This window comes from Clarias gariepinus, chromosome 26 (genome assembly GCF_024256425.1).
Source record: "Clarias gariepinus isolate MV-2021 ecotype Netherlands chromosome 26, CGAR_prim_01v2, whole genome shotgun sequence".
In the NCBI taxonomy this organism is placed as follows: domain Eukaryota; kingdom Metazoa; phylum Chordata; class Actinopteri; order Siluriformes; family Clariidae; genus Clarias; species Clarias gariepinus.
Genome location: NC_071125.1, coordinates 9379500 through 9403897, shown reverse-complemented (window position 1 = coordinate 9403897; position 24398 = coordinate 9379500). Strand labels below are relative to the sequence as shown.

Below are 24398 nucleotides of genomic sequence, written 5' to 3'. Positions count from 1 at the left end.
CCCCCATGGCATTCTCTCCAGTCCGATCCACTCCTGCACTCACTAAACCATCCGTATGCTTCACCTGTGAGTAATGACGACGCTGCTGCTGCTGCTGGCTAGGGGTAGGAGCGTTGGTAATAATAAGCAGGGTGTGAAAAAGCGTGCGTGTCAATCAAAACGAGTTGCAGGAACGAGTGCGCGGTGATGTATGGGACGAGAAGCAGACGGGAAAATGAAGAATCGAAAATCGTTAGGTATTCTGCGAGCACGAAACATAGTGACAAAGCCATCACTTAAAAATGTTTAGTGGAGTCTGAGGAATGAATCAGCGAGGGTACGGCAAAGGTGTGTGTGGGCGCTCGCGTACTCTCTTATACACACACGTCTTCCTATTATACTGTACTTATGAGGACCTTCCACTGATACAAAGTGTTTGTGCTCCACTTCAATGTAACGTAACACTAAACTTAACCTCGCGACTGAAAGCAAACCGTTTGGTTCTACTCAAGTTTTTTTTGTAAAAATAAAACTAAATTGGTTTTCTTTGTGGGGACCAGCAGAATGTCCCCACAATGTCAAAACTGTTATATATTTCTACCATTGCAAGATATAAAACTATGGCCCCACACTCACAAACACACCCGTGTGCACACGAGTAGTGCTTACAGAGTTTAACATTTAAATAATGAACGGAAAATAGCAACCCCCCCCCCACACACACACAAAGCAGCAGGGTAAATTTTGTCACATTATATTCTATAAATAATTCATTAACACAGTTAAAGTAAAAAAAAAAACTATAACCGTTATAATAAAACCAGTGTGAATGTGAGTTTACAGTCAAGTGCTGTGTGTAAACAGTTACCCTAACGATCGTACAGTGCTAGTTGCTAGTTGAGTTTATAGGTGCTATGCTAAATGGGACACAATCCTGCTAACTGCAGTTAGCACTCGGGTGTTAGCAGCGTAAAAATGTAATATGCACTCAGGCTGTGGAAGCTTAGCATTAATTGCTAAGCGTGAGACGCGGGAGTCCGCCGATCCCGAGCCGATCCCCAGATCATCAGCACTCCAGATGCGTCTTCAGTGCCCGAGACGTCCGTACCCCGTGGGAAAAGGAGGAGGACGTTCCAGACTCGGGCTCACCAGAGTACTGAGGGATGAGTAACAGCAGAGCGGACCGGGAAACCAGCTGGGTTTTTTTTTTTTTTTTTCACTCCGTCACGCTTTTCATCAGCAGAGGAGAGTCCAGGAACGTACTGCAAGAGGTTCAAGGTTATCAACGGTCTCCATAGCAACGTGAAACTGTGTGCACCATCAAGTCAAGTTCATTTAAGAATGTGTGTGTGTGTATGAGAGGGAGAGAAAACTGTTACGTTTAGTATATTAACAGTGCTGTGAAAATGTATTTGCCCCCTTCTGATTTTTTTTATTTTCATATTTGTCACACTTAAATGATTCAGATCATCAAACTAATTTTATTATCACAGAAAAATAACACAAATAAACACAAAATGCTATTTTAAAATGATTTAAGATTTAATTTATTAAGGAAAAAAAAGATGTCCAATGTCCATGTGAAATTTCCTACGTGAAAACGTTATGCCCCGAAACTTAACCCTTGGTGGCAACAACTGCAAGTAAGTGTTTGTGATAAACTAAATGAGTCATACACATCACTGTGGAGGACTTTTGGCCCACTCTTCTATGCAGAATAACTAGGGGACCCTGGAGAGCTTTCAAGTATGAAAGACTTGTTAACGGTCAGGGTTAGGACTCCGGACTCTGACTAGGGCCACTGCAAAGACTTAATTTAGTTTTTTTTTTTTAACTATTCAGAGGTGGACTTGCTGGTGTGGTTCATTTACATTTTAGGCATTTCGCAGACACCCTTATCCAGAGCAACTTACATTTGTATTTCATTATACAACTGAACAGTTGAGGGTTAAGGACGTTGCTCATTTTAGATCATTGTCCAAAGTACTTTAGATGATGTTCTAGGTTCTTTTATGAGCTCCTGGATAAGTCTTCGCTGTGCTCTTATCATAAGAGTAATATTATATTATTATTAGGAATATTATTATAAAAGTAAAAGCAAAAAAGTAACAAATACTTTTTCTCAGCACTCTTCGTTCCTGGTTTGCATTTCCACCATGCTGCAGGAACAATGCGATGTGACACACCTAGGGAAAGTCTCAATGCAGAGCAGCGCATTTGTCATGGTGGTCAAAACAAGTCTGGTTTAAACTTCGCAAAATGTCACCGTCCATCTGGTTTCCAAGTCGAAGTTTTAAATGTTCAGTGATTTCGTGTAAAAAACTCGCTGTTTTAAAACCTGTCCACTGTCTTCGCGACTGCTGCCGTGAACTCGTCTCAATTCAAAACATGGAATCATAAATAAAGTTTAAGTGAGGTTAAATGTCTATTTGTTTCATATTTTACTACGATTTCATGTTTTTTTTCTACATGTTTTGATTGTTTTTATACACAAAAATATGTGTTAAAAATTGGTAATATTGGTAATGTTTTATGAGTGACTGGAACGGATTATCTGCATTTATATTATTTCCTATGGGAGAGCGTGTTTCGCAATACACATTTCGCCTTAGGGAATCGAGGTACCACTGTAGTAGGTACCAAGTCTGTGATGGCGATGTGTGACGCAGCTCTAGATTAATATTCAGTTACTAGCTCAACAAACAAGCACTTGTGACACACTGCCCCCCTTTATGTACTGGAGTTACTGCACCATATTCCTAAGGACACGCACAAGTGATATTCCAAACAACCGCAGGAAAAAAAGAAATTCGGCAATGCAGTTAAAAGTATAAAATAAAATAAAAAATTAATTAAAATAAAAAAAGCAGTTATGAATATTACACATTTTTTCTCATTATATTCCTTGATGCCTGTGTTTGCCCAATCGGTGCTCAGTATAGGAAGCTCCACCCACTCCCGAGGAGGAACTTAATAAGATGGAACTACAGACCAGGAAAAGACGAGCGGAAAAGTGTGTATGTGGCTCTAAACTGTAGCACCTACATTTATGGTAAATGTTGAGGGTAAAGTTGACTTGATTGTATGCATGTATGTATGTGTGGGTAGAGTGTATCTCTGTTTGTGTACACTGTACCTGCCCAGGTGCTGAGGGAAGTTGCTCTGCACTGGTGTAGCTTGGCTGCTGCTCGGACTCATCAGCATGGCACTGTAGATGTTGGACGCTACCACCAGGATGCAGAGCAGGATCGGGCCTATGATCGCCCCTTCCAAACCCAGATAGTACGCTCCACCAGCCACAGCTAGGCCAGTCAGATAAGGATGACCCCCTCTAAATATAAACACACACACACACACACACACATTAAGACGACAGGGTGCAATCAGAGCACGTCTTTCATAATTTAGCAGCAACTGACTTCAAAGTAGATGAATCAATAAAAGCTAATAAAACTGACCCCTGCTAGACAGACACACACACACACACACAGCTCGATTACATGAAGACCCGTCCCTGCAGGATAAGGAACATTAAAATGTCCTTGTTATTTCCTCGAGAGCTGAATGCATTACCTGCTCTGCCCTTAATTAATCTAATTAAACACTTGTGCATTGGGGAGTCGGTTAGTCAGTCACACAAGGACACACTGCTCATCTTTACATCACACACACACACACACCCTGATATGTCCGAGTAAATGGCCGTATCGACGAAGTAGGTCGGCAGCAGGTGTGCGAGGAGCAGCAGCAGGGCTTTTACACCTTCACCTTGTGCCAGCCAGAGATCCAGAACTGCCGGCAGCGCCGCCCAGTACGTCCCCAAAAACGGGACGGCACCAAGGATGGCTGCCAGCGCTGCAAACAAACACACACACGTACACAGTAAGCTTTACATCTTAAATCAGGTTGTGTATATTTAGTTAAGCTATGGTGTTTCAAAAGTTCGCTGAGTCAAAAAAAAAATACTTAATATTACATCATCTAAAATGTCATCATCCATCATCCAGCAGCTTCATGCATCACATCTGAGTGAATTTCTTAATATTTAAATCCTCTTAGCTCACTCTCTAAATATTTCATCTGGTGCTGCGCTTTAATGTCTAAAACTATTTATTCAGCTCATTTAGGCAAAGCTGGCTCTAACGCATGCTACCTTTTTCTTTCAATTAAATTTCAAATGAAACTACGTAAAAAAAATAAAAAAAAAAACAGATACTAATATTAACGCACCAGATTAAACAGATACTAGCATTACACCAGAATACTGTTGAATTGGTTGGTCAGAAGATTAATTATCCACAACAGCAGCTTGGACACTACAGTAGATCAACTCACATGTTATCATTTCTATAGTAAATCACTTTAAAGAAGAAACACAAATTCTCCTTGAGGTGCTTGAGTTTTCTATGAGATCTCTATTTAGTGTTTATGGAAAAGAGACTCCAGCATTAAGCTTCAACTCTGTTTTCTGCAGTAAAGAACATATTCAAGGTGGAACTGGTTGCAGTTTCTTAGTAATGTAGTTTATTAACTTCATGAGGATAAAAACAAGACCAAGAAGAGAGCGATAGAGTGTATAGGTGCAGTAGTGAGAACACAAGTATAGTGTGTTTCAAGAACATTGTACAACACTAACGCTGTGTGTTACACACATTAGGACCATACAACATGTTTGGGGGGTTTTTCTACATAAAGTGGAACATTTTAACAAAAGCAATATGCTTTTTAATTCTTAAATTTTTTTTTTTATCTCAGTAATTTTAAAGTATAAAGATAATTACTGCAGCGATCAATATGAATCATCTGGCAATAAGTTTAATCTTAAGTAGCTTCTCATGGCTTAAACAAGTCATGTGTACTATGTGTATCCCGTGGTCGTGGTAAAGATTTTTTCAGAAAGTTATCGTTTTTAGCCTGCACCAAATTAATTAACACAAAAACGATTGCTAAACTTTTTACAAGCCTTTGTGTGAAGTTAAGACAACCCGCATTCTGCCTTATGATTGGTTATGAGAATTCGGTCTAGACTATAATTGGTTAGAAATCTAGCGTATGAAGGTATAAACAACATTTGTGTAGAATAATGACAATTAATAAAGTAATAATTATTAAATAACTACAGGAAAGCAGTTTGTGAGAGGGTGTCTCAAAAGGGTGTTACAAACCCTGTTCTGTCTCTTCTATTATAGGTTAGAAACCCAGAGCGTGAAGGCGGGATTTAAGTTATCAAGTTTTTATCAAGTTTTTAAATGACCCAGAAGTATCGGAGTCAGTCTGGGTTTCGTGAGATCTCATCAAAGTTTTGCAAATGAAATTACTCATTTATAAGGAGAATGTTTCTTTTTTCTTCTTTCTTTCGTATCCTATTAAGGATAAGGCTCACACATGCTCATTCACACACTACAAGCAATTTGGGAACACCACTCAGCCTACCCTGCATGATTTAGTATTGTGGGAGAAAGAAACGAAGTAAAACCCACTATGCACAGGAAGAACATGCAAACTCCATGTACACACAGACCCGAGGTGGGAATGGAACCTGGACCCTGGAGGAGCAAGGCGACAGTGCTAACCATGCCACCTTATTTAAAATCAATTCATTAAATTTAAACTGTTATTAATTAACTACACAATATAATGTTGAACCTGTGTTTATTCTCTTGTATACGACAGAAATCACATAAACCTACTGAGTGTGTAGTAATATTTCGTTAGCATGCTTTAATTGTTATTATTATGACTACAATATATTAATCTCAAAAACAGACGACACTGTGAGTGAGTATGTGTGTGTGTGGTTGTGTGTATGTCGGGTGGGTGTTTGTTTAAATTCCACATGGAGATGTGAGGGTGGAAAGATAGGAGTAAAAGAGATAAGGACGATACAGCAGAACTCTGGCAACACTCTCTAACATGAGCACTGGCAGATGGAACCAGGCTTCCTGAGTAAACTTTTCGGTATGTGTAAAGTGTGTGTGTGTGTGTGTGTGTGTGTGTGCAGATAAGCATTTATAAATAGGTAGAACTATTTTCTGAATATGGCCGTCTTACCGGAGGGAATGAAGACGATATTAATGCCAAAGATGGTGTGTGTGAGCCAGGTGTAAAGGCCATAAAATCCTGCCATCTTTAGAGATGCATCAAACACACCTCTGAGAGAGAGAGAGAGAGAGAGAGAGAGAGAGAGAGAGAGAGAGAGAGAGGGAATCAGGAAAACAGTATTTTTCACCCTGATGTTGAAAAGAACATGAAAATGGCTTCCCTGGACATCTGGGCCACTTTAGTTGAGTGCGGGCAATTACACACATGCAGACACATACGCACCAGTCAGTTCCTTAACTAAACACTTGTGCACAGTGTGAATCATGAAAATTCTTTGCCTGGTTTCCTTTCGAGCATGACAAAAACTCAGCCACAGCTGCATCCTGACTGGGAAAATGTGCGTGCTTAAATTCGTACTTAAAGGATCTGATTCTAAGCCAATTCTTTCTAAAAAAAAAAAAAAGGAATGAGGGGGGAGAAAATCTGTTTCTCCCTGGTGTGCTGTAAAACATTACAGGTTTCTCTCGCCATCTTGTGGTTACACAGGATACTGCACCAAGGAGTGGCGAAAAAAAATGGAACGTCTTACATGAAGGGAAATCAATATCAATATCAATATTATCCATTCTGCTGCACTATCTGATCTCTTTAGTGTCCTGCATATTTATTATCCTGCATTGGTCTCACACTCTACATTTGCACGTCATGTAGTACTGCGTCGCACCACAGATCTGGAGAAATGACATTTTGTTTGAGTGTACTCAAAACATATATTGACTTGACTCGCAGCCATCACTAGTGTCCTGCTATTTCTGCTAGATAGAGGACAATATCGATTAAGTATCCTGATTTAGTTGTGTGGCAATTCTTTTTTTTTTAATTCGTACAAAATTTAAATGTTGCAGTTCCTCTATATTCCTACAGGCGGTGCACTGTAAACTATTCACACGTAACAGAACAGGATCTAATCAGGATATTTTTTAAATCATGATGCTTATAGAATCGCAATACAAATAGAATCGGCAAAACAGGTATCGCGATGTCATCATATCAGGGGATTCCTAAAAATCAGCTATTTAAACTGATAAATACGGTCTAGTGCGAAAGTAGGTTATATTGCTCTTGTATGTGTATTCATGTGTGTGTACGTGTGTATACCTGATGGCCTCCTCCACAGACTGGCCGATAATGTTGGACGAAGGTCCAGGCTGGGACAGGGGTGTAAGGCTGATCACCCACTTTACAGGCTTGTAGTACTCACCACTGGAGCTCAGTAAGTAGAAGAGCGTCGTCAGGAAAATTACCTACACACACACACACACACACACTCATCAGCGATTCTTTCCATGTGTAGTACTGAATGTACAGAGAAAAGTATAAATAAGGAGCACCTACAGTAAGACATATCGGTGTCCTGTGCATGCAGCATGTATGTGTAGGTGTGTGTGTTTGTGTTTTATACCAGTGAGAGGACAAAGTTGAGCAGTGCTGTGCCGCTGTGGAACAGTACAGTGAGCAGCGTCGTAGTTGTGGAGATCAGCAAACCGACATTGCGGCTCATTACTACCCATAAAGACTCCACGATCTACAAACACACATACACAGTGTTAACAGTGGTTACAATCTCTACAGTTAAACAAAACCATGCTGGAGTGAGGACAAAGTGACATGAAACACAAAAAAAAAATTAAGCAGGGTCGTTAAAGCTTGTTACGTAACGAGAACAGATCCATCGCTTGTGCTTTTTTCTACAGACATGCAGCACGACAAATATCTACAGAAGACCTGTTTATTTTCCATGACTATTTTGCAGACGAAAACAGACATAAAGTACAGATGCAAAAGACAGCTTTCTTCCCGTAACTAAAAATAAAAACACACGTATCTTATCTTACTAGAAATTACCAAGCGTAGCACTTCCTTCCTTCAGTTATCACAAGAGTGACACGACCAGTAATGAAGTTAAGGTGCATTTACTTTTTCACATGGAGTCTGAATAAATGAAATCGTCATTTAAAAACTGCATTTTGTATTTACACTGGTTAGCTTTGTATGTAACAAATATGAATGATTTTGTGTTTTTAAAAAAATCAGGAAGGGGCAAATAATTTTTCACACCACTGTACATTTGGTGTACATTTTCTGTTCCTTTCAGATCATTAAATGAAACGACCCCTTAAATTCGTCTCGACATCTCTCCTCCTTATCATACGACAGCTTCCCTTCTGACGAAAGCGCTATCTGCCCTCTTCCTCATACGCAGTCTCACACACTCCTGTGATTGGCTAACGTCGCTGCGAAACACAAAAAGACGCACTGAAGGCGTTCTCAGACTTCTGACCACAGACTGATTGTAAACGCCTGTAATAGTATTAACGCATGTTAATATAACAGCGTGTTGTACAACACACACACACACATCCAAATACACACTCAAATACACACCGATAGCAACGTTTCAATGTTGTCTTGCAGGAAAGAGACAACATCCTGCCAGTCCAGTATGTCTCCCAGCCAGCTGGGGTGCCTCTGCAGGTGCTGCTTGTGGCCCCGGTGGCGTCCGCTATATGTTACGTTCTATGAAAGAAAGAAGGGGAAAAGCACTGAAAAGCAGGAAACATCTACTACTCGTACTTTTCCACTTTACCCACAGACCACTGCTGTTAAAATGAAACACTAACGAGTGTATGAACGATACAGCACAGACAGCGTTAGTTCTATGTGAAACTCTACAGTACTGAGTGACAAAGTGTGACTGGCATACTGCTTAGGGACAGTACTGTGTGATTTGGGACACAGCCCTAGATATCATTTCCTGACACCTCTGATAACCAAGTCTCGTCAATTAGCAACAAAGGGCGCTCTTCTCATGTTGGGCCACATGCTGCTGATCCATCCTGTCTACTAAAAAGGAATAAGAAAATTTGTGTCTTTCTGTGTCTCTGTCTGCTCATCTCTGTGTCTCATTGCCTGTCTGTTTCCATTTGTCTCTGTCTACCTGACTTCTGTCACCATTTGTCTACTTCTGTCATTACCTGTCTCTGTCTTCCTGTTTATACCCATTGGTCTCTGTCTGTCTCTATTTGTTGATGTCTTAATGTCTCCAATTGTCGCTACCTGCTTGTCTGCCTCAATTAATCTCCGTCTGCCTAGCTGTCTCAGTTTGTCTCCCTGTCTGTCTCAATTTTTCTTTGTCTGCCTGTCTCTTAATTCTTAACCTTTCTTAATTAGTCCATGTCTTAATTTGTCTCTGTTTGCCTGTCTGTCCCAATTTGTCTCTGGCTGTCTGTCATAATTTGTCTCTGTCTGCATCAATTTGTCTTCGTCTGTCTCAATGCTTCTGTCTGCCTGTCTCTTAATTCTTATCTTGTCTTAATTAGCCTATGTCTTCACTTGTCTCTGTCTGCCTGTCTGCCTCTACTTGTCTCTGTCTGCCTGTCTCTTTCAATTTGTCTCTGTCCATCTCAATTTATCTCTGCCTCCCTGTCTGTCTCAATTTGTGTCTGCCTGTCTCTACTTGTCTCTGTCTGCCTGTCAGTCTCTACATGTCTCTGACTGTCTGTCTCTATATGTCTGTATCTGTCTGTCTATATCTGTCTGTTTGTCCCTGTCTCTATGTTCTAATTACCTTAACAAACCATGAGTGGTAAAGTCGGTCCCACAGCTCCAGAACCTGCTTCTCAATCACTGCAGTGTTGTTCACTTTCTCACCGAGCATCTTATGGAGCTAGAAAAACACAAACACGCACTTACAGCTTCTCTTTCCTTCAACTGCACATTCATACACACACTGTTCATATTAAACATATGTTCACTGGCTTTTGTTGCATTGTAATAAAATACCATATTCAGTTCCATAAGCATTTGGACAGTGATAATTTGGGTATTTTTGCCTGTGGGCAGCACCACAATGGATTTTAAATGGTGCAGTCAGGATGTGATCGGAGAGTAGATGTTCAGCATTAATTGAAGGGATTTAACAAAAATATCTCATTGACTTTTTAGTCCCTTCATTTTCACCGGCTTCAAAGTAACTGGACAGCTGACTGCTATGCAGTTTGAGCGCCTAGTGTCCCCTGCTTCTCTGTGATTTCATGAGAAATTATGGAGATAAAAGCTCTGGAGGAGATTCCAAGTGTCTGCATTTGGTAGCATTTGGCATTTGTTTATGGAAATTCTCAATACGCTGCACAAAGAGGTGTCGATGCCAGTGAAAGTGGCCATCATTAGGTTTAAAAGACAAAAACAGACACATCAGTGTGACAGAACGTTAGGAGAGACCAAATGAACAATTAAAAAGAAGGAAGGCACTGCTCAGCAACACCAAAAGACTAACTAAGGACGACTCCTTCGGTGAAGAAAAAACACTTCAAAATTTCCAGCTAAGTCCGGAAGAGTGTGGAGGAGATAGTTGTATCATTGTCGAAGCATTCATTCAAGAGACACTTAAGAATTGAATTACACATGGTTTACCTCAAGGTACAAGACACTGGAAACACTCCAGAACACAGAAGGCCAGATAAGACTACAAACAAAAGAACTCGCCCAGGGTGAAAAAAAAGCTTGCCCAGTCCTAGTACAAGATTAACTTGTACCAGAATCATAAGAATAGAAAGGTTCAGAAAAGGAACGGAAGAGCTCATGTTACAAACCATACCACATCATCTGTCAAACATGGTGGGGTGGTGCTATGGCATGGGCATGCCTGGCTGCTAAGGAACTTGGTCACTGGTGTTTATTGATGCTGTGACTGCTCTTGTAGAAGTAGAATAGTAGTACAGTAGAATGAATTCTGAATTCTGCATAGAGCTAAACCGATGAATTATAACACAAAACATATAGTGAAAGCAATCCAACATCTTCTAAAAGTGAAGAAATTGAATGCTCTTAAAATGTAGCCAGTTGCCTCATCTCAATCAAACTAAGCTGCAGTTTCTGCAAGGTCTGGCAAAGAATCTCAAGAACTGAAAATCAGCATGTATTACGTAAATGGGTTTCACATTTCAGGCAATGGACTTGCAGTCACCTATTCAACATAATTCTAATGTTTCGAAGTATGTTAAGTTCGTCCATTGTTTTTGACCCTGTGAAACTAGAGGAACTTACTTTTTTTAATGGCTGCAATTACTAAATGTTTAATGCAATATTAACTGCTTTTATTTATGCTGAAAGTCTACGCTTCTATTACATCTTGAATGCTTTATTTTAGTGGTTCTCAAACATTTTTTGTCATTCTCCACTTAAGGGGGTGGGCAAATTTTTAAGTACCACTTGTCAACAAAATGATAACGAAATCAGCCAAGTTTACTATTAATTGAAATATCAATTTCTAAACTAATACGATCAAATAACACCAAGTTTAAAACAGATAAAATACACGTGCAATTGTTATAACAGGCTTACTTTGTCACTTATCTAAAGCTTACTTTCAAAGAAGTTGAGTGGCTTATTAACGTGACTGGGGTGTGTTGTCTCTAAGTGTCTTCCTACTTTGTCTTGTGCTGTCTGCTGCCAGCGGTTCAAGACACAAAACACACACGGGTCTCTCCTCTGCCCTCACCATCACCACCATGAATCCAAGTGCAATATAGGCTTCATCATATTTTCCTTTCGGCTGGATTTTTGGTTGATTAGGCTGATGGTGCTGAATCACCTGCTTTTTTGTGGTCCATGTAACAAATCTATCCATTGACGTTATTATGCTCACTACATACAGTACGCTACTGACCCGGTTTTTGTCCGCGGTAAAGTAAATTTTATATTCGCATCTCCGAAATCAATAGCTGCGAAAATAAACCCGCCAATAAGACCCACATATATTTCCTCTTTACATTGTCTTTAAGCTACATCCGCCTTAAATTATACATGTTTAAAAGCATAAACACCATTATTCTCTACGGCGCAGCGAATGATTTAGGGATCATCGCAAAAAGCCAACAAAAAGCGTAGAACGATATTAATCTTCCCTTCTGTTCAGCGGCTGAAGGATTAAAAAGCAACTTTGTTTCCACAGTGGAGACTAGAAATGCCAGACTAGCACTGCCTGATAAAATATTAATGTTTAACAAAAATACAGAAACATCAGCATACACATTGCAATAAATGAAATTACATATATAATCCCGAATGTTTCCTTATATATTGTTCCTCTGCAGTTAACATGGCAACGTTAAACCGTTATTGTTGCACTATGGTTATTTTATTTACTTGTATTAATGATCCATTTCTTTGCGTGTGATTGTTTAGTTTCGAGTGTCCGATCTTTAATGTCAATAAAGAAAAGCATGAATTAGAATATGTACTTTCCTATTATTTCCACTAATTCCCTCCGGTCCACCTGTCATGTCTGTATTCCTCACTAGTGGGGCGCGCCACACACTTTGAGAACCACGGCTTTATTTCATATCCATCGTGCTTGGAGGCAACACTATCAAAACTATGTCCTTATCCAAATACTTATGGACATGACTTCGTATGATCAAAACACTTCCTTTTCTCAGTGTCACAGTGTTACATAAGCTGGATAAAATCCCCCTGACCTGCTTTAAAACTCTACCTTTTGAGTTATCCACTCTCTCCCATGCTGGTACACGTTCGTGGCTGCGGAGTTAAGCGCTTTCTGAACAACGCGGGCCTCTGGAAGCCAGCTGCGAAACACACACACACACAAGCACGTGGAAAAGTTCATAAAGGCACTGTATTGTGTTCCAGTGACGAGTGCGTGCTTGTTGTCGTGTGACTTACTTGGCCCACTCTGGGTGGTTGGCGAGAGTCTCGTTGATCAGGTTGCTGGTGACCTCTACGATATGAGCGCTCTCGTGATGCACCTAAAAAAGATTTGCACCAACTATTTTTAAGGGAACACAGAGAACACATTTTGTAGACGTGTTTGGAATCCGCATGCTATCTACCATAGCAGTGAGCAAGAGGGCCATGAGGAGTGTCCCTGTGACCAGGAGAAAGATGATGAAGATACTGATGAGTTTATCCAGAGACTTCTCTAACCATATGATCATCTGGAGGGGATACACAAAAAAAGATAGAGAGATGTATATAGATTAGCTTTTATAAGGCGTAGACGTTAAAAACATCAAGTGTGTCTGAGCAAAGAGAAACCTGCTTCCACTTTCCTAAAAGTCAACCCTGAGGAACCACCTGGCCAAGCAGTAGCCATCATAAGTCTGGACAATAATGGGAAAAACAGTAGTAAATTTTTTTGTAGTTTACATGCTTGTTATCGAGGTGATAAATTCGGCACACTCTTAGAAAAAAAATGGTGTCTCAAAGGTAATTAGTTTGTTCGTAAACGGTTCTACGCAGATCACACAACCCTTAAGGGTCCTGGAGCTTAGCTTTAGGGAACATTTAGTTCCTGATCATGCATTCAGAGACAAATACTCAATGTGCATAATGAGATGCTTTTCTGTTCAGCACGATTGTAAAGAGTGGTTATTAGAGTCACTGTCAACTCAAACCTGCCTGGTCGATCTCCTCTGTCCTTTCCGCCTGCAGAAAATGATTTTTTTGTTTTTTCGCACCATTCTATACCTGTTGTGCATGAAGGTCCACAGATTGTAGGGTGTTTTGAAATAATCAAACCACAACGTCTGGCTTTAACAACCATGCTAAGGTTAAAGTCACTAACAGACAGAACCTGTTAAGCATCCAAATAACACTTTTGGAACCCATTTATTTTTCTAAGAGTGTACATTCTTGACAGTGTTGCAGAGCCAGCAGGTTTACCAACCCCTAACACCGAGCTCTGCTAAACAGGAAGTGGTCGATGACTACAGATAAGTGTTACAGAAGTCTACTTTTACAGCAGACCAGGTTTCTCTGTGCCCCCCTCTGTGTAACTAAAAGGTCCCTTCTGAAGCAGTCTAATCCTGTTCCCATGTCTGGTTCAGTCGTGTGACTAATTAGTCCTCATCACGGCTTAGCGCTTGTTTAGTAGGTGTTAGTGACACTTGCGTGTTCCGGGTGATGAACGTTTAAGCGAGAATTTCCAGACCGTAGATTGAAATGTGAGTAAAATGCTAGCATTTGATGACAATGAGCCAAAGCCACATGCTGAGACCTTCAAGTGACCTTCAGTACCATCTGTTCCTTTCACTGGGGAGAATGTGTTCTATATCTGACACTGCACTTCAGGGAATGTCACGTCATGTTCCCTCATAGCGTTTACAAGAGCTCAAGCCTGATTCGGTCTCAGACGGGACATTCTTTTTATTGGTGTGATTCTTTTTGTATTCTTATTTAAAACTATTGATAATAGCATGAGGGCCGAAATTTTACCAAGTTTAACAAATGTGGTAAAATTCATTTCATTTTACAAAACTGATTCAAAAGAACAGACCCTCATTACTGTGCCTGACTCCATTTTGACTCTAAAACTTGTATGGCATTTTATTGGTAATAATAATCATTGCCTGTGTGTGTGAGTTATTAAAGTTGTAATTGGATTAAGGTCATGCTTTCTCAGTTTCAAATGGTTTTATTAGTTGGACCATTGGACTTGGATGGCATTGGCCAAATGTATTCATTCTGTAACAACCCCATGACACAGCTCAGCTTCTCTGTCCCCAAGTGTCACATTACAAAATAGCAGGCGCCAATTCCCAGGGGTAAATCCTCCCCACCCGGGAGTCACTCCAAACCAAAGTCACCCCGCTCCTGTCTGTCTGATTCAAGCATGTGCCGATAGGAGCTTTCCAACACAATACGTGTCTAACCTTTAATGAGTCTTCATTATATTAGCCGAAAGTGTTTAATAGCGAACTGATTTTGTTGCGCGAAAAAAGAATTTAAGATGAAAATGGATAAATGATAAATTCATTAGCTAGAACTGTACTAGGTAGCTGAAAGCTCTAATGTGTCAGAAAGGTGACTGCTATAATGTAACGGACAGCTAATGGACGCATTAGTGGAAACAAACATGTATATGAACTTTCGAATTATCTTGTACGGCTGTTGTTTGTAATTTCTCACAAGTTCAACCAAAAGGCAACTCTGCGAATAATATATTGAGATTGCACTGGATTTATTATATTATTTGCTCGGTTTCCACAAGATCATTTGTCAATATTTGCGCAGCTAGTAAAAAGCATTGAGATGTGTGTACTGTAGCAGGCAGTCAAATACAACTGGATACAAGTAATAATTTACCAGCCCAACCATGAAATCTGCTTACAGTATGTCCACAACTGCAAAGACATGTTTAAACAATGGTTAACTCTTGGATTAATGAATAAAGAGATTATAGCTTTAAAACCTTTTTACCTGTACAGTATTTTTAAAGCATGGTGGTGGTAGTTTCTATACTGCAGACTAATAACGTGTTTTGAACACTACAGTAACAAACCTGCTATTGGCACATGTCAAATCTAAGATTTCCCTCCATGCCTCTCACACACACTGAAGCCAACCAAGCCCACACACATGCCTTCATCTGTGGAAAAGACCTGAAGCCTCACAGGTTCTGTTTCTTCACTGGGGGGTTGCCAAATATTCACTTTCTAAATGACAGAAAAAGCTTTCGGCTTCTTCCACAGAATAAAAGCAGTACACACACAAACGAAAGCGAAAAAACTGTAAGCCTGTGAGCGTAGCTGAGAATATGAAGATGGAGGGATGACGGTGGATGGAGGGGAAAAAAGCGACAGTCCAAGCTTCTACTAGGTGTGCACACTTTCACGCTTTTGCATTTCCTTTCTGTTCTTTATTTATTTTTTCTCAGTGTCTCTCTCCCACTCTTGCTAGCGCAAACCATTTACCTGCTTGTTAAGCCAATGCCAGAGCTTTAAGGAAGGAGACAGAGAGACAAAGTGTTATTAGAAACAACCAATAAGAGTGCAGGAAAGCAGCAGACATCAACATGTTGTGTGTTTTTTTCAGGCAACAAGAGAACAGGACAGGATTAGAAGAAGGAAATTTCAGGAACTGTACTACTTGAATAGTTATGAAGGTACGGCATAGAATTAAATAGAGATACTCCCATTCAAAACCGGGTGTTCAAGTCAAGCCAGGTCTTGTGATGAAAGTTCTTGTGCATGAGGCCGTAAAACCGATCGATATTTATGAAAGACTTCAAACACAGCACAGTGAAGAGACTCTTAGCTGTCACCAAGCATTTGAGTGGTGAAAATGTTTTAAAGGCTGCATGTGTGAATGACCATTCAGCCGAGGTGGCTCGGAGCCCACTGCAGGGCTAAAAAAATGGACTGGTTTGATCACCAAAGGCGTTCTGTTTTTGCATGACAATTCATGACCTCATACAGGAACATTATAGGAACTTGACTGGCTTTCACATTTTGGAGCCATTAAAGGAGTTCCTGGGAGGCCAGCGTTTCAGGCATGAAGCCCCAGCACAATCAAAAGTCCCAGTTTGACTTGAAAACCCTTCATACTAAATCCAACACATCTGGTTTTGATTAGATGGGATAATGTTTATGTAGAGTTTGTCAAAAAAATTAAATATTTGTTAATTAAGAAAAATTTAGGTGATTAATAAATATTGCCATCATCCTCTTAATGAGCTCATTTGTGCTGTTATTTGCTGTTAGCCTGAATAAATACAAATACTGATTTTGAATACAAAATACGTACATATCGCAAAATGATCTCAATGTAAAATGTTTTGGTCAAATCGTGCTATTTGTTGGTTAATAAGGACAATGTAATTTGAGGCAAATTGTTGTAGCATGAGGGGGGGAAAAACAGCACATTAACACAACAATCACCATCTCCAGTGCACATCATGGTTGATTAAGTGTTTCATACAAGCTTTCTTCAGGTAACTGTTGTGACGGTGCTCTGTAAGTGGAGGTGTAAGTGTAAGTAGAGGTGTTACCTTGGTATCGACCCGCAGGAGAAAGTGTGCGAGTCCTTTGATCGGTCCAGGCAGCAGAGCATCCTGTCTGTCTCTGATAAACCTCTCCAGGACCACCCACCATGCTGCCAGTGTACGCTCAGTGAACTTCTTTACCCCGAAATGTACCACCAACCTCTTAATTACCCACACTGTTAAAGCAAAACACACACACATACAGTACATATAGAACGATAGCAAAACATACAGTGCATACTGTACAGTACAGAATAAATTCTCTATCTACTGTAGTATGCACATAAATACACACCAGCAAAAGGGATGGGTAACAGCTGTAGGATCCAGAGGTTGAGCCAGATTTGCACCAGTACGATGGCCCACACCAGCATCACAAAATAGATATCACTGGCTTTCTCCTTCTGCGTGAGACCCTGGAAAACCGGACGAGGACGCAGCAGCGGAGGGGGGGTGAAAACCTCACTCGTTTTAGACTCATCTGCATGTATGCACAAAGACACGCCGTCACACTTAACAACACTCCCAAAACAACCATATTTTACAGGATAGACTGTTTAACATTTGCTGCGGTAATACTGTATAATGACACAGTTCATTAGACATATCTTACAGTGTGTTAAATGATAATAGGAAACATCAATCAAAGCTCATAATTGTAGTCAAAATCATGTTACTGTACAGATTTTGCTTCCAAAGAGCCGGACTTCCTTGTATTTTTTATTTGGTCTTAAGAAATAGTTCTCCAGGCTTCCTGGAGAGAGAGTGAAAATGAGAGGCTTTTTTGCCTCTCATTTTCAGTCCAGTTTATAGTTTATAGTTTCAGTCCAGAATATTTGCATGAAGGCAAAGAAAGCAACATATTAAAAGCCAGACCAGGTTTCAGATGAAAACAATGCAGTGTAATGTAGCCTCCTGGGTTTTACATTAAGTGTGACAGAATTAACAGGTTAACTTATATTGTCCAGCACGCTCAGGAAAACCCAACAACTGTTTATACCTTATTAAACTGCACAAATTTGTGTCCACAAAATATGGTCTCTAAGACCTTTGATAAATACTCGACATAGTTTGATTTAATTTAATTTAATTTATTATGAAACCATAAAGGATGACTCAAGACAGTTATACAGTACTGTAGGTCTCAGAATTCTTCCAAAGTAAGTCTGTTAATGCTCTAGCTGAAATACAACTCAGACACTGCATATATTTTGTTAAACCTCAAACCTTTATTTTACTCCTCTTTCAAAAGTATGTTTTTGCTGTCTATGTAAATGTGCTGCTGCTGATCTGAGCAACGAGCCAGGGGGAGGGTGCTTATTTACATGAGGTCACATTAGGGGAGAAACCTAACTAGCCTGTTTAAACAATGGCCAGTACAAAAATGGGAAAGAAAGAAAAAGCAAGGAGTCTTTATTTTCACTTTTGTGTTATACCCTGTAGACCTATCTGAAAGGCTAAAAACGACTTAAAAGTAAATTCCGCATTATAGGTTCCCTGTAAATGAAATTACATTGTTTTTGACCTTAAATTATAAAATGTATATAAAATATAATAGAACATTCCATACACCTGTAAGAAAATGTCAAGAAGTATTATTAGAGTCAATATAAAAGAAATCTGTAAAAGGTCAAAAGCGAGGGTTTTAATGTGTACGCCTCCTTTACCTGTAGAAGGTGTTTTAGCATCATTCTCTTGATCTTTCTCAGTCACAGGCCGGTGGTTACTGCAGGTAATGGCCATGTAGATAGTGCTAGCAGCAAAGGAGAGCACCTGTCCTGGAAGTTCTCCTAGAAAAGATAAAGTTATCACAAGTTTTCACCTCACTCCAGTCTCGCACTCTTGTATACAGAGCCTGGTGCGTCTGCTGCATCGTCAACTTGAAGGAAAAAACTTCAGGTTCCTGGATATTTCTTCTCTTCCTTACCTTTTCCTGGTACCGGCGCTTTTTCCTGAGAGCCCACGATGAGCAGAATGACCATCAACACAAACATGGGTACTCGCCAGGCTCCTGTCAGAGACACTGCAACAAGAAAACTAAATGTTAGGTGAGACCACTATGCGGACTGCATTGAATGAAGTTGCATCTTTGATTATGATTGTCCAAAAGGGAACGGGTCTATTTTTATTAAGACTTTGACGGTTGATATACTAAAATTTTACACGAGTCAGCTTTTATTTTGCATTTATGGAAGGAGCCCAGTGCTTCATTTTTCTTTTAAAAAATAGATTTCAGAACAGAGAGCTTTGAAGATAGGACGCTGGTGGAAAGACGGCTTTTAGCTGCTTTTACAAAAGTGGTAACTTACTACCTAGTTTCATGAAAGTTCCCCATCATTAGCTATAAATAAGGGGCGGCATGGTGGCTTAGTGGTTGGCACGGTCACCTTGCACCTCCAGCGTCCGGGTTCGATTCCCGGCCAGGTTCGATTCCCACCTCTGTGTGCATGGAAATGCATGTTCTCTTCGTGCTTGGTGGGTTTCCTCCGGGTAGATTGGACTAATTGGCATTCCCAGATTGCCCGTAGTGTGTGTGTGCCCCTTAAGTGTGTGTGTGCCCTGCGATGGATTGGCACCCTGTCCAGGGCGTACCCTGCCTTGTGCTCCAAGGAAATGCATCAGTTACCACAAGGTGATGCGTAGGGTATGGATGACAGAGTTCAATCAAACGCAGAGTAATGTTAGCATATAATTGAACATTAGCCACCTGAGCATTTTAGCTAGGTAAGAAGGCATGTTCTAACCAACAGCCAGGTTCCAGGTCATTCTGCCAATTCGCCCATTTATGGATTATCATATCAGGGGTTAAGAGTAAGCTTGTGTCAAGATGGTGACAACACCAGAGCTCCAACAGCTAAGCTTTCAAACTGCTCTTTAGAAAACCAATGCGTCACGAGGGTTTGTCCAGTTCCTTTTTTTTTTTTTTTTTTTTAATACAGTCTATGGTTAATATTCTGCTTTGCTTCAGGCCACATGGCACAACTATGTAGTTTATTAAGTCCCTAAAACATCACTTATATATGTTTAGATAAAGTGTTATCCAAAATATATACTGACAAAAGCAGAAATTAAAGAAAAGGCATTAAAATACACAGTTGTAAATAGTAAAGATAATAAATGTTGCACACTTCTGGACGCGTAAGCTCTGTGTGCTTGGTAAAGTAGCTGATTTTATTCAGCACGAAAAATAACAAAGATCACAGACACATATGCGTCACTTCGGGGTGTTCTTTCGCAACTTTTCTAAAACTAGAGCTTCCTGCTTAAGGACAGTCCTGTCTCAAAATAAAGCCAAATATAATAGATGGCAAAATAAATGTGTGTAATCTTCATCAGAAAGGGGCCTCAGGGACGTACTGTGTGTGTCTGTGTGTGAGAGAAAGGAAAAGAGAGCAAGATTAAGCAGCAGGAGAAGTGGTTGGTTACCAGACAGCAGCTGTGAGGAAAGAATAACCACAGTGTTGATTTGGGCGTGAGATGATCACTGATGGCACAAACACTAGTGTTTCTGTATGCAAGGCCATTTTGTCGGGTCTAGCATGTCAGCTCAGGAAATAAGCAGCTCTCTTTAATCAGGAACTGAATACACTAAAAACAGTGAGGGCTATTATGTGGTTCTGAAACTTCCGTATAAGCAGAATAAACAAAACAGGAAATAAAAGCTGGATATTTTGTAGGTGTGAGATTAAATTTCTAAAAAAATTTCTTTGCCAAACTTCTGGATGTTCTTTGGTTTTTGGTACGCACATGCCCTTCAGCTTACTCTTGATGCAAATCAGCCTTAACTAATTTGAACATTCTTGTCTCTTGTCTAGCTTCTGTGCCAAATTGTGCCAGACTTACCCAGGTAGAATATAAGAATCGCCCAAATGGGCACAGACATGGCGCGCAGGTAACCCTCCATACCCGGTGTCCACTTAAACACCACAGCCAGCACATATCCCACCACTAACGTTCCAACCTGGAAAAGACACACAGAGCGAGAAGCTATTATTTTATGATCTGATACACACGGACACATTCAGTGTCATCCGATTTTAAGCTGATATAGACAATTTTGTGTATATATAGACTATTAACATTGTCATGAATAGAAAATATAAACAATTATATCCCATAATTGTGCAAAAGTGGAAGTCTTAAAATGCCTCCATTTCAATTTCATACCTTCCTGGCCCTAAAAATGTGTTGTTGTTTTTTACAAATTTTATATGTTCATGGTCCTACCTTATCTTATCTGGAGATCAATTAAAAGAAAGAGTTTTATTAAACACATTCTGGTCTATTGGAATGTGTGAAACTGCGTCATCTTAGGCCCAATGCTGGTTATACTTAGCAGCATGGTATCACACGTTCAGCATGTGGCGTAAATAAACTTGTCTAAAGACGATGCAGAAGATCTGTAAGGTACGAGAAGTTGTGTGAAGACTTCTAATCGCCAGATCACTGAGGCCAAAGTATTACACATGCTTAAAGACAAGGAGTTAAATCTGTGTTTTATTGTGTTTATGTTGTCCTTCCTTCTACTGCCAAACACAGTGAAAAGGAAAGTCTTTCAAAGCAAAAAACATAGATCTTATTCTACTGACACCAGTTCTGCAGCATAATGTGTGTGTTTAATCTAGCTACTGTATTTGTAGTTTCGCCATCAAGGGCATTTCAGGGAAGAGAATGCATTTCACTCGAATTGAAATCATTCCGATTAGAGATTTCAACTGAACTGTTTATGTGGACGCTGATCCAATAAGATGTGCATTAACAGTACATGCGTGGGATACTGTCTTTCATTAGGAGAAAAGGTTTTTGACCTGCACAAAGTATGAAGAATTTATTCTGCCAGAAATATAACAGAAGAAGGAGAAGAAGTGTCTAAATGAAGAAGAAATATCCCATTTGAATATAGATTTTTTAAAGATTTAGTTTCAATTCTAATCAAACTAAGGAAATGATTTGGTCGTACCACACAGGATGCTGCTCTGCTTGCCAATGTGTGGATAGCTTAACATTTTTCCCCATTTCTACCGCTTGTTTACAAGAATTCGTTCTCATATCACTTACTGTTACCCCATGTGTGGCACACATGCATAGAAACACCATATTTATTTCTAGAACAGGGAAACTATCAGATCACATGGCTAATATTTACCTACTGAATGGACCTTGTCACTTCATAAATTTACGATCTAGGCCAAAGAGGAATCAGTCTCAGTGACTCTTCTTCATACCATGCTGTGTGTTGTTTTATAACCATTACTGGTGCAGCTACTCTTGATTTGACCCAACTCCAAAGTAAGAGAAATGACACAATGTAAATGCCAACAATTGAAGCTTATACTGATGTTTCTGTATTATTTCACTACAATTTATTTAGCAGAAAACCACATCAGGTTCTGCTCCTTTCAAACAGTTTTCCATGTTAGTTAAGACCAGCAGGACCCTCTTGTTTTCCTAAGGATTTTTTATCACCCTTTTGGGCTTTTGGGGGGACTTAACATGCTGAAAAACTCATAGAAATTGGCAGACAGGTTGGAATCTGCTGCCATTAGGATGTCTGAGTCGCGTGGCCCAACACGAGACGTTGCTGCATAGCTCATACACACTTGCACGTATGCTTGCGAAACTCACTGCATACAGTATCATGGGCTCAACTTAACTGGAAGTCAGTAATTTTGGACCGTTTGCAAAAACGCACTCAATGGACTCCTCTTAGGGAAATTATACGATAACCACCAAACTAGATTTCTGATATCCTAATCTGGTCAGCTGTGACAACACCTTAGGCTTACGCTGAAAATTGTTTAATAATTTTCCATGTTGCTCTTTATTGAGTGACATTATATTCAGTGACCCATTCAGTGACATCACAATGAGTAACATCGGGATGATGGCGCAGGGTGCTTGGGCCCGCTCATCGTTGCTTGCAATTTGTTGAAGACGGTCTCTCCTCCGGGTTGAACGTTACCGAACCCACGTATGTAGCAACTTTCCCTATTCTCATGCTTGATTGTATTTGCCTAATATAAAAAATATCTTTCCATACAGAATTCTCAGATGTGGTCCAGTGAAGTAGTGTAAGCTTTATCAGAGCTCTGTGTGAGAGGATACTGATCTCAGCCGACAGGCTGAAGGAAGAAAAAAAAACAAACAACAAAAAACTGAGCAGAAAGAGCTGTTCAGAATTTAACACATTAAACCTGTATGTGCTACACAACAGCAAAGAACAGTGTCTCTCTCTACTGTACATCCCATACTGTGACAGGGGTAGCTCAGTGGTTAAGGTGTGGGATTACCGATAGCAGGGTCCCGGGTGCCACTGTTGGGCCCTTGAGCAAGGCCCTTAGATGTCTAATGGGGAAAGAAATGTTGGAAGCTGCTCTGTATCTGCCAAATGTGTGTTTCCTTCTCACTCACCCACAAGGCACTGAAGCAGTCGAGCACGTGGCATATGACGTCACACAGGTGCTGGAGCACCGCCTGCATGCCGATGGCGCTCCAGGACAGGTAGAGGAAGTAGAGGAGCGGCGCCCCGGCCCCAATCAGCAGGAGCACCTTGAGGCGCTGGAGCAGCAGGGCGCCCAGAGTCTCCACCCCGTGGTTGACACAGCGCACCGGGACGAGCAGTGTCCCCAGCACGATGGGCGTGCCGCTGGCCCGGAGCCCGCCCAGCCACGAGCGGCCCACGCGCGCCAGGGAGTGCTTGAAGGGGTGCAGGAATGTCCCGCACAGCACGGCCCAGAGCAGCGGCCGCAGGAACGCCTCCAGGATGAAGTAGACCAGCACCGCCGCGCCGCAGCAAATCGCCACGAAGATCATGGCGCCCGTGTTGTAAAAGGCCTGCTTGATGTTCTTGTCAAACTTTAGCGAGGGCTGCTGTCCCAGCAGGTGGCCGACCACACCGCCTGCGGGCTGCGCAGACTCCCCGAACCACACCCGGGGACCGCGAGGAACACGAGCCCCGGGAGTCACCGGATCCCCGTCCAGATCCGGAGCCTCCGCCTCGGCCATGTTCACTGTCCTGCTCTGCTCCGCCTCGCTCTGTCCGAAACACACACACACATACACTCTCACTCCTGCACTGTAAACACACAGAGGGAACTGCGGACGTTGGGAAAAAATTGTGACGTAATTTGTCGCGAGCGCAATGGGTAATGTAGTGCAGGGTGCGCGTGACTCTAACGGATCGGAGTCGACTCTGAATCGACTCTTTCGAGAGAACGCTGACTCGCATGCAGAAAGCCGCTTAGAGCTGGAGTCAGCGTACATTTACCTCAGAGCTTCAAACTAATGTCAAACCACTGTAATGACCAAATGTCTAAACTATTATTTACAATTATATTTAGTTAAAACTATTTGTCAGCATTACTTTACCCAAAATAAACAAGTTAAAATAATAAAAAGAAAACAAATTAGCAAAACATTACTGAATGTAGGGGTGGCGTGGTGTTTAGCACTGTAGCCTCACACCGCCAAACTCGAGGTGTGTGTGTGTGTGTGTGTGTGTGGAGGTTGCATGTTCTCCCAATGTACTCCAGTT

At 40.8% G+C, this 24398-nt stretch overlaps 1 protein-coding gene across 2 annotated transcripts; it reads right to left on the bottom strand.

Moving 5' to 3' along the window:
- Nucleotides 1-24124, bottom strand: tmem245 (transmembrane protein 245). 2 transcript variants are annotated; one of them, XM_053488214.1, is made up of 18 exons: nucleotides 23276-24124; nucleotides 20708-20825; nucleotides 18792-18887; nucleotides 18532-18654; nucleotides 17160-17345; nucleotides 16871-17040; nucleotides 15795-15818; nucleotides 12933-13037; nucleotides 12766-12848; nucleotides 12578-12668; nucleotides 9650-9748; nucleotides 8467-8598; nucleotides 7484-7606; nucleotides 7180-7325; nucleotides 6031-6131; nucleotides 3660-3834; nucleotides 3116-3310; nucleotides 1-1241 (listed from the first exon to the last, which is right to left on the bottom strand). In XM_053488214.1, exons 1-18 carry the CDS (start codon nucleotides 23867-23869, stop codon nucleotides 1196-1198), a joined length of 2607 nt encoding a protein of 868 aa, XP_053344189.1. In that variant the 5' UTR covers nucleotides 23870-24124; the 3' UTR covers nucleotides 1-1195. The 2 variants fall into 2 exon arrangements, with proteins under 2 accessions (XP_053344189.1, XP_053344190.1); XM_053488215.1 differs by lacking the exon at nucleotides 15795-15818 and having other exon boundaries at nucleotides 23276-24122.
- Nucleotides 24125-24398: the final 274 nt, after the last annotated feature.

What these genes read in the sequence shown, in the direction of transcription:
- tmem245 (XM_053488214.1), bottom strand. Translation starts at nt 23,869, where the DNA reads ATGGCCGAGGCGGAGGCTCCGGATCTGGACGGGGATCCGGTGACTCCC. An exon ending in AGCGCCGGTACCAGGAAAAG is followed by an intron (nt 18,655 to 18,791) that starts GTAAGGAAGAGA and finishes TATCTTTTCTAG; the next exon opens with GAGAACTTCCAGGACAGGTG. An exon ending in TTCCCTCAGCACCTGGGCAG is followed by an intron (nt 1,242 to 3,115) that starts GTACAGTGTACA and finishes AACCTCTTGCAG; the next exon opens with TACGTTCCTGGACTCTCCTC.